Raw genomic sequence first — 10,263 nt, 5'->3', positions numbered from 1 at the left:
TCCATTCCTCAGTTACCCTAGCCACACTGCAAGTACTCAATAGCCCATGGCCACCGGACAGTGCAGATACAGAACAGTATAAACATTGTAGAAAGTTCCACTGAGAGTGCTGATACACAGTCTGCCTGCTTTAATTAGAAGCCAACATTTAAATATTGGGAGATTTATTATTAATATAAAAATCCCAATTTCTGGCTTCCATTAACAATTAGAAGATCAGCCTGGCCAGCATGGCTCAGTGGTTGGGTGTTGACCTATGAACCAGGAGGTCATGGTTCAATTCCCAGTCAGGGCACATGCCCGGATTGCAGGCTTAATCCCCAGTGTGGGACGTGCAGGAGGCAGCCGATCAATGATTCTCTCATCATTGACGTTTCTCTCTCTCTCTCTCCCTCTCTCTCTCTCTCTCTCCCTCTTTCTTCCTCTCTGAAATCAATAAAAATATATTTTTTAAAAATCAGATCAAGCAACTCTATCCCCACCTTTCCATGGGGCCATAGCTGGCAGAGCTGAGCAGCAGCTGCCCTCTTGGGATCGGGCGATCTGTCCACCAGAGTCCACCGAGCCCACGCTTCACATATTTACACAGCAGCCTAAGCAGCTACCTGTCTTTAAGCCCCCAGGGAAGTCCTCTCTTCTCTTTTCCAGATGGGGAATCTGCAGCCAAAAAGGGAGCTGCACTTTTTGCAGATCACACAGGACACAGAAGACTCAGCCAGAGTAGGGACCCAGGTTTTCAGATCACCAGGCCTGGGTTAAAAACCAGCCCTGATCCACCAAAGCACCCACTCTGTGCTTGGCAGCTAATCAGGCACTCAGACCTCACCCCAATGCCCCCATCTGGAGACTCTCTGGACACAGGAGTATGGCGTCTGGGATGGACTTTATTGGACATGTGGCTGCCCAAGCCGTGGTCTGGGAGCACTGCAGCCTGGGGTCCAGGACCCAGGCACTAAGTTTGAGGAGGCCCAGAGGTCAGGGCTGTTTGGAGCGAGGCCACAGGCGGCTGGTAAGAGAGCTGAAGAAGAGGGTCTGCTTGCTGGATCTGGAGAGCTCGGCCAGGCGCTGCTGCTCTTCCTGGGGCAGGCAAAGAGGAGAGAGAGGGTCAGCAGGATGAGTAGAGCCTCCTCCCAGAATCCCAGGTCCCCAGTTCTCAGCCCAGAAGCCACCTTTCTTAAACCTCTGCCCAGCCCAGACCCCTTCCCTCAAACCCCCAAAACAGCCCAGACCCCAGGAACCGAGACCAGACACTGGCATGAGCCAGCTGTGAGTCATAGGAGCCCAGATTCAAATCCCAGTATCCTCATGATCACCTTCCCCAGCTCCCTGGGGCCCCTCTCCTCAACGCGGAACCTATTTACCCCTGCATGGATGCTGGCGAGACTCGAAACCCTTTACCAGACTGCACTGTTCCGTTCCCTGGTCTCACATTGCCCAGCCTGGAGGCCTATGACTTCTGTGTGGATGGTGGGGGATCCCAGGCTCAAATCTCCCAGGAATTCTGGCCCTACTCCAAGGACCCAATGCAGAATCTAATCAACCTCAGTTCTAGATCCCAGGGAATCTCTTTCCCAGACTCCATCTATACTTTTTAAAAATATGTATTTTTATTGATTTCAGAGAGGAAGGAAGGAGAGAGAGATAGCAACATCAGTGATGAGAGAGAATCATTGATCGGCTGCCTCCTGCATACCCCCTACTGGGGATCGAGCCTGCCACCCCGGTCATGTGCCTTTGACAGGGATTGAACCCAGGACCCTTCAGTCCGCAGGGTGACACTCTATCCACTGAACGAGACTGGCTAGGACAATCCATACTTAGTCTTACTTCCAAGTCACCAAGATCACAATAGACCACCAGAACTCATTCCCCAGACCCTGGGGCCAAATGTTCATGGATCCCTCTTTCCAGACCTGATCCAACCCATGGTCCACAAAACACTGGGGCCCCCAGACCAGCTCAAGACCACCAAGGACAACTCCTCTCCCAGATCTATCTCAAATGCTTGGTGTTTTCTGCCTCCTTTTCTCAGAGCAGGTGCAGAATCAATTTGCCCGTCATTACAAGAGCCCTACAGGACAGGTGGTGTGGAAGAGAAGGTATCTATCTGCTCAAGGTCACAAAGCCCAGAGCAGAGCCAGGCTGCTCCAGGCTCCACCTTCAGGACCCTGGATAGCTGCTGCGATGTCCCCCACCTGGGCTGGGATCGGAGCACCCACCTGCTCTAGCCGGCTCTGGCGCTGTTTGAAAGCCTCCAGCGGGTCATCCTCCAAGGCATAGTGTTCCAGCACAGTCCGGACATCCTCCACACCATTCAATGCAATAGCTGGGGACACAGCAGGCAGGAGTCAGCCAGGCTGAAGGCCAGAGGCAGGCAGACCCACAAGAATAAAGGTCAAATACTAGGGGATCAGTGCTACCTGGAACACTTTTCAACAATTTAAAAGGGCTCCCCTAAACATTCCTGAGGAGCACCCCAAACATGCTAAGCTTCTAAAGATTGCAAGATGCTTGTGGACCTTCCACATCTCAAGTACCCAGTTTTACATGAAAAACAAGCCAAAAATCAAGTGACTGTAATTCCTCTTGAAGGTCAAAGGCTCTAGGGTCAGAAGTCAGGTCAGGGGTCAGCCTCACTCTTGAGGAAGGCAGACAGGTCCAACAAGACCCGGTCATCAGAGTTGCCGTCCCAGGGCCGCAGTGCGACACCATTGTAGGGCTGTAGGCGGAAGGCTTCCTTCTTGCAGTCCACAACCACCACACGGGCTGGGTCCCGATTCAGACAGGAAATGTCCTAGAAGTCGGGAATAAGTCAGGTTAAAGCCTATGCCCCTTCCCTTCCCACAAAGAACCCACAAAGGGAGAGACAGACACACACACACACCATTGTACACCGGGATCATCATGATGGAGCCTCCCAAAGACCAAGCTGGGATGATGGCATCAAATTCCCCAGGGAGCCAGTACACAGATTCCTGGACCCAGGGCCTGGTACACAGACAGGTTGATTTGGAGGTTCCCTGGGGAGGAAGCCAAGCACTTGTGTGTTCAACCACTGCCCCAAGTGACTGTGACAAGTTGAAAGTTTGTGAACCTCTCACCCAGATAAAAAAGTGCAGACTGCCCTAGCCGGTGTGGCTCAGTGGATAGAGCATAAGCCTGCGGACTGAAGAGTCCCGGGTTTAATTCTGGTCAAGGGCACGTACCTCGGTTGCAGGCTCCATCCCTTGCCCTGGTCGGGGCATGTGCAGGAGGCAACCAATCGATGTGTCTCTCTCCCATCAATGTTTCTCTCTCTGTGCCTCTCTCCCTTCCTCCCACTCTCTAAAAATCAATTAGGTGAGGATTAACAACAACAACAACAAAAAGAAACACAGACAGATCTATAGCTACACTGGGACTCACTCAAAGACAGGTACCCAGACACAGACCCTTCAAACCCTCAATCACAGTTCACATCCTTCTGAACCTTGAAGAACTACACAGATCCACCAACATACAGTGAGAAAGCCAACAGACACCTAAACATATGGGAACTTGGACCTAGACTCACAGAGACCCATTCACAGACCCATGAACTCCTGTTTCCATGGGTACGTTGCTGGTGACAACAACAGACCCCAGGTCAAACAAACCCCAACAGGGTCTCAGATAGGATACTATAATTACACAGTCCCAGAGACACTCAGTTCCAGACACAGAGAAATAAAAACAGCTTCCTTTTCCCTACCCCTTGCCCTCTTTAGGAAGATCCCATTTCCCCACTTCCATTGCCAGATTCTGGGGAAGGGAGAGGGCCCCGAGGCCCAGTCCAGACTGGGGACAGGATCAGACCTGGGTCCTCTTTCCCTCATGAAGTGCCAACCCCCAATCCCAGAGATCGACCCATGGCCCCGACATGGCACCTTAACATGGTGCCCATCCATGTATCGTGTAGCATCCCGGAAGAGGCGGTAGGAGATGAAGCCGTGGGGGTCCACACTGTCGATGAGTGGAAATGCAGTCTGGAGTACAATGGAGGAAGAACAAAGTCAGGCTGAGCCCTGGCCCTGCAGCTCTCTCACCCCTCCCCCACACAGACCATCCCTCCCTTCCCCAGGGCCTCACCATGCCAGTCTCTGATGTAAAGATGACGATTTCATACAAAGGGGCAAGCTGTTGGAATAAGGTCTCTATGCCTGGACGCTTCTTAAACCTCCAGCCAGTGGCCAGCTGGGGAGTGAGAAGAGTAAAGCACTGAGACCCAGCGGTCCCAGAGTTCCCAAAAGAACCAAGACCCAGCCCGAGGGATTCCCAGAACCAGCCTGCTCTTCCCTGTCTTTATGGCGCTTGAGGGGTTCATGGTGGGGAGCATCACAGTTGAGGAAAGAGGCAATGAGAGTGACACCTCCTCCCCAAGATCACACAGGGGAGCTTGGGCTAAATCCCAGACTGGCTCCAGGCTATGCCCCTAACCACATCATCATCATCTAGCCACCCAGGTCTATCCAGTGTCCCCAACTCGCTGCCTTCCCCAGGACACACCGACCACTCAGGGTGCAAGAGGACGCCGGTGAGCTCCAAGACCAGCGTGTAGGGCGGCTGATAGTACGGCTCTCGCAGAGGGTCTGGGAGAAGGCAGGGGCTAGTGGGCTCGATGATCATCTGTGGTACAGGGACAGAATGGGGCATTCAGACAAGGAGCAGGGGGCTGGGGAATGGAGGGATAGGGACTGGGCCCAGGGCTCCTGCTCACCTGTCTATAATCTTTGAAATATTTGTATGTCCGGCGCAACTGCTGTACCAGAATTGGATCTAGAACACCGGGCACAAAGGGATTCCACGATAAGGCACTGTTCAACCTCTGGACAAACCATGGCTTTACTTATGGACCAGATACAAACAGGTCTACCCGTTTTGAACCAGCTCATTTCTAAGTCCAAAGGTAGAAGGCAATGATGTAACAACCAGACAGGAACAAATATATTTATTCACCTGCCCAATTTTAACTCAAATACTTCATTCACACACCACCCCAGGTATAAAATAGAATGTTTATACATCTGCCCACTTGAAGCCCACCTATAACTCTGCTGACATGAGGCCACTATATTTAGTTCATTTGGAAACACTAGGCTTCCAGATCTGCCTGCTTTAAGCCAGTATGCTGAGTCTAGTTAAAAAATGATGGACAGTCCGGCCGGTGTGGCCCAGTGGTTGAGCGCTGACCCATGAATCAGGAGATCACAGTTCGATTCCCAGTTGGGGCACGTGCCCGGGTTGCAGGCTTGATCCCCAGTGTAGTGCATGCAGGAGGCAGCCAATCGATGATTTTCTCTCATCGTTGGTGTTTCTATCCCTCTCTTCCTCTCTGAAATTAATAAAAACTTTTTTTTTAATGATGGCATATACACACATTTGTGTACTTTAAACCAGTGGTTCTCAACTAGGAGCAATTTTGTCTCCCTCTCTCCCCAGGAAATTTGGCAATGTCTGGAAACATTTCTGATTGTCAAGATACTAGCATCTAGTATGTTGAGGCCCAGGAAGCTGCTAAACATCATACAATGCACAGGACACTCCCCCACAACAAAGAATTATCTGATCCAAACTATCAATAGGGCAACCAAAGGACTTGTGTGCAAGCAAATGAGCCTAACCAGTGGTTAAGGACAACAGGGGGGTGGGGGCATGTGTGGGGAGGGGTGTGGGATGGGAATGGGGGGATGAGGACAAATATGTGATACCTTAATCAATAAAGAAATTAAAAAAATATATATATATATATATACATATATATTTTTTTTTATGAAAAAAGAAACAGAAAAACAAAAAATAAAACCATGAAAATGATATATTCTTTAAAAACAAACAAACCTGACAACTACTCTCTACTGTCTAATCGGTCAGAAACTCCCCACCAAAAGCTAATTAAAAAGGGGAGGGAGGAAGGAGGCATTGTTTTGGAAATGAGGAGCTCGATGGGGTAGAGGCTTGGGGCGGGGAGAAGAGGCTGTTATAAAGTGGAGGGACTTAGGGGCTGCATATGCTCAGATCTAAGGCACAGGAAGCCATGTGTGTCTGGCAACAGACAGCACCTTCTCCCAACGCACTCCCACCCCAGACTCCCCTCCCCCCATCTGTCCCTGACCATCTGCTCCTGGGCTGAGGGGCCAGAGAAGGGGACTGGGGCTTTGTAATGCCCTTCCCCCAAAAGTCATCCAGCTACTGACTCCCCTACCCCCAGTAGAAGGAGGAGGGGCACCATATGGGCAGAGCAACATCCCTACAAATGGCAGAGTATGGAGGGTCAGAGGACCATAGATTTTATGCTTGTTTACTCACCATTGTCGAATTCATCGGGAATCTATGAGGTAGAGAGAAAAACAGAGGGTTTGAGATAGCAGAGGCAAAACCCCATCACACCCAGAAAAGGAATCATCTCCAGGGCCCTGGAAGGAGTAGGCAAAGGTGCCCAGGAGGGAGAGACTCACTCCAGACCAGAAATGAGCCTGAACTGACCAAAGGGGGGTAGGGGTGTGTGGCATCCACAGGATGAGACCCCTAGCAAGGCCTCTGGGTATCTTTCCCCCTTACCTTGGCACCAGTTTCATCCACAGAGTTGTTTCCTGCAAGGAAGACAGAAATGAACCAGAGGAACTGGGACCCCATCTTTTGGGTCTTGAGGGAGAAAAAAAAGCAGAGGGCCTGGATTCTTGGGTGTAAGGGAAGAGGGCTTGAAACATGGTCTCCTAAAACTGAGAGGCAGGGGCTTATAGCCAGGAAGCCTGGGTCTCTAAGAAACGAGGGAATGGGGCCAGAGTGATAAAGGGATTAGTGGAGGGCTGGAGTTTTGGGTGCAGAGGAAAGAGGCAATGTAGGAGGCTGATCCAGGCCTATCCTTCCCCATTTTCCCCTCTTCCAACTTATTCCCTGTAGACTAATACAAAAGCAACTAGAAACAGTGGAACCTTGAGCACAGGGGATAGAAGAGAGAAGAAAGGAGATTTCCCACTTTCCAAGGTAGATGTTCTAGTTCAGCGGTCGCCAACCTTTCGGACCTCATGGACCACCAGTGGTCCGCGGACCACTGGTTGGCAACTGCTGTTCTAGTTGACTGTCCTATTGTAGGAGGGGCCAGGGAAGGATGATGGGTAAAGAGGGGAAGCTTCTGCAGGAGAATAAAGAGCCAACAGAACAAAACTGCAGGACAGGAATATGTCCCTCACCGAAGATATAGACGACACTCACGGTTCCACCAGCCCCAAGCAGCCCAGCAAGCCAGAGTGCGACTTTTTTGGCATAGCTGGGACCCTCTGCGCCCTGCTGCTGCTGGGACCCCTGGGCCTGGGCCTTAGTGCTTTGGCGGCTCCCCATCTCCTTGGCCTACAATTGAGAAAGGGTTGGTTAGCCGAATGAGAAGAGAGAGATAGTCAGGATGGTTCCGACACCCTGGTCAGATAAGAATCAAGGTCCGGAGCCAGGAAGCAGACACCCACATAGCCTATGGGATTGTGTCCCTGGAGGGGCAGCCAGCAGTTTGACTGGGTCTCTCAGAGGGGTCAACAAATACTGTCTGAGCCCTGACCGGTTTGGCTCACTGGATAGAGCATCGACCTGCAGACTGAAGGGTCCCCGGGTTCGATTCCGGTCAAGGGCATGTACCTTAGTTGTGGGCACATCCCCAGTAGGAGGTGTGCAGGAGGCAGCTGATCGATGTTTCTAACTTTCTATCCCTCTCCCTTCCTCTCTGTAAAAAAGCAATAAAATACATATTTAAAAAAAAATACTGTCTGAGAGATTCAAGAGTTGACAGGCCTGGTACCCAGGATACTGCAGGCAAAGGACTGGAGAACCTGGCGCCCAGAAAAGCAGGGCGGGGAAATGAGATCAGGAGCCTGGCTGAACATGGGGATGCCAGGAGCAAAGCAATGGAGGGCACACAGGGGGACAGAACAGGGAGTTAAGGCATCCTGATGACTGGAGCCCAGGTTACTGAGGGGAAGAGGTTGCGAGCCGGGACGGGGAGCTGGGGGTGTGGGGTTGCGATCGCTTGTCTGGGGATTGGGGAACAGGGCACGGAAGTGATGGACCTGAAGGTCAGAAAGGCTGGTTCTCAGTCAACATGGAGGCAGGTCGAGTCAAAAGCCCGAACATCTACTTCACCACCATCACTACCGCGGGGAAAATACCCCCAAGGCCAGGCAGCGATTCCAGCGTCCCGAGTCCCTTCCCCTCAAGTTATTCCCTGAGCGGCCATAGAGTTGAGGAACAGGTGACCCTCCTTCCCCGGCACCCACGTGGTGCCCAAAGGAAGTGGAGTCCAGAGCATGTCCTGGAGCCCCTAGCACCCACCCCACCCCTGGGGAGCAGGTGTCGGTCACCCCGGGGAGGCTGGGACAAGCCGAAACGCGGGCGGCGTTCCATTCAGCACCCTGAGGTGCAGCGTCCCAGAACCGTGGAGCGGCGACCCGCCCGGAAATCCAGGAAGGAGCCTTTGCACCCGGAGCCCACCACCGTCCCGGGACGCTCACCTGGCCCGAGGCCCGGGGGGGCAGCGTCACCAGCCTCGCGCACAAGCCCCGCGCGCCGAGCGAGAGTCCGCTCCGCCAGCGAAGGGCCAGCGCCGCCGGGGCCGCCATCTTGCGCTGACGTCACGCGGTCTCCGCCTACTCGCCCCTCTTCCCTCTTGTCCCGGGCGGGGCTCTGGCCAATGGGAAAGCAGGGGCGGGACGGGTGGACGGCGGCCCGAGAGAGACAAAAGGCTTCGGGCGTCCAGTTGCGGCCGTGCTCGCCTGAAGCGGCCCTTCCGCCTGGCCCCGCGCGCCTGAAGGGATGGAGAGCCAGCCTGCTCCACGCGCCGCTGGGGCCGAAGGGACCCTCCCCCGCCCCGGCTGCAGTACCTGCCCAGAGGTGAAGCTGAGCCCACACTGACACCCTCAGGCTGCCAGCCCTCACAAGCTCGCTGCCTCACGGGGAGGCCATCTGTTTGCGCTCCTGTTCTCAGACCCCTCGCTCGCCCTTCCTCCCAGGTGGGTAGGCCAAACATTTCAGGGGAACCTGCCAGAGGAACAGCGGCCGCGTCGGGCCTTGTCGGGAGTGTGGGAAATCAACGGATTAGTGGCCACCGGTAGCCACAGTGGATCTCCTTCAAATTAGTTTGAGGGGGGGAAAGTCGGATAGTATTTATGTGAACTTTAAAAAACTTGTAAAACGACCATATAACCTTTAGGGGTACATACTATGGTGGTTAAAGTACCAAGCCAAAAGACAAATGGGCCCTGGCCGATGTGGCGCAATGGTTAGAGCATCAGACTGCGCACAGAAGGGTGGCGGGTTCCATTCCTGGTCAGGCCACCCCACAGGGTCGGGAGCCTGATGGAGGCAACCAATGCATGTCTCTCACATCATGTTTCTCTTTCTGCCCCCCCCCCCCCCCAACACACACACACACACTCACACTCACTCTCTGAAAAGCAATGGAAGAATATTCTCAGGTGAGGATTAACAAAACAAAAGACAAATGCAATTAAGGGTTGTGGATACCTATGGGGGGGAATGGACTGCGGGTGCTGCTAAAGTGGGTGCTATTTGGTACATATTGTTTCCTAAACTGGGTGGTGGGGACACAGGTGTTCCTGGTATATCTTTTTGAAATATTTTATAATACACTAGAGGCCCGGTGCACGAAATTTGTGCACGGGGCGGGGTGGGGAGGCTGTTCCTCAGCCCAGCCTGCACCCTCTCCAATCTGGGACATCCCTCTCACAATCCAGGACTGCTGGCTCCCAACCGCTCCCCTGCTTGCCTGCCTGATTGCCCTAACTGCTTCTACCTGCCAGCCTGATCACCCCCTAACCACTCCCCTGCCAGCCTGATCGATGCCTAAATGCTCCCCTGCCAGCCCGATTGCCCCTAACTGCCCTCCCCTGCTGGCCTTGTCACCCCTAACTGTCCTCCCCTGCTGGCCTTGTTACCCTTAACTGTCCTCCCCTGCAGGGCTGGTCACCCCCAACTGCCCTCCCCTGCTGGCCCTGTCACCCCTAACTTCCCTCCCTTGCCAGCCTGGTCGCCCCTAACTGCCCTCCCCTGCTGGCCCGAATGCACCTAACTGCCGTCCCCTGCAGACCTGGACCCCCCAACTGCCCTCCCCTGCAGGCCTGCTCCCCCCACAACTGCCCTCCCCTGCAGGCCTGGTCTCCCTCAACTGCCCTCCCCTGCAGGTCTGGTCGCCCCTAACTGCCCTGCCCTGCAGGCCTGGTTGTCCCCACTTCCCTCCCCTGC

The 10,263-nt window shown here is 53.6% G+C and overlaps 1 protein-coding gene across 1 annotated transcript; it reads right to left on the bottom strand.

Annotated features, from left to right (window-relative positions):
- Positions 1–847: 847 nt before the first annotated feature.
- TIMM50 (translocase of inner mitochondrial membrane 50) lies at positions 848–8,651 on the bottom strand. Its single transcript, XM_079800204.1, has 11 exons — positions 8,514–8,651; positions 7,209–7,365; positions 6,577–6,608; positions 6,325–6,346; positions 4,736–4,794; positions 4,525–4,644; positions 4,108–4,212; positions 3,906–4,004; positions 2,638–2,794; positions 2,220–2,326; positions 848–1,077 (listed from the first exon to the last, which is right to left on the bottom strand). The coding sequence occupies exons 1-11, from the start codon at positions 8,619–8,621 to the stop codon at positions 976–978; spliced, it is 1,068 nt and encodes a 355-aa protein (XP_079656330.1). The 5' UTR covers positions 8,622–8,651; the 3' UTR covers positions 848–975.
- Positions 8,652–10,263: the final 1,612 nt, after the last annotated feature.

This window comes from Cnephaeus nilssonii (assembly GCF_951640355.1).
Source record: "Cnephaeus nilssonii genome assembly, chromosome: 20".
NCBI classification, from domain to species: domain Eukaryota; kingdom Metazoa; phylum Chordata; class Mammalia; order Chiroptera; family Vespertilionidae; genus Cnephaeus; species Cnephaeus nilssonii.
The sequence above is the reverse complement of the archived record's forward strand: the minus strand, read 5'-3'. Positions and strand labels throughout refer to the sequence as shown.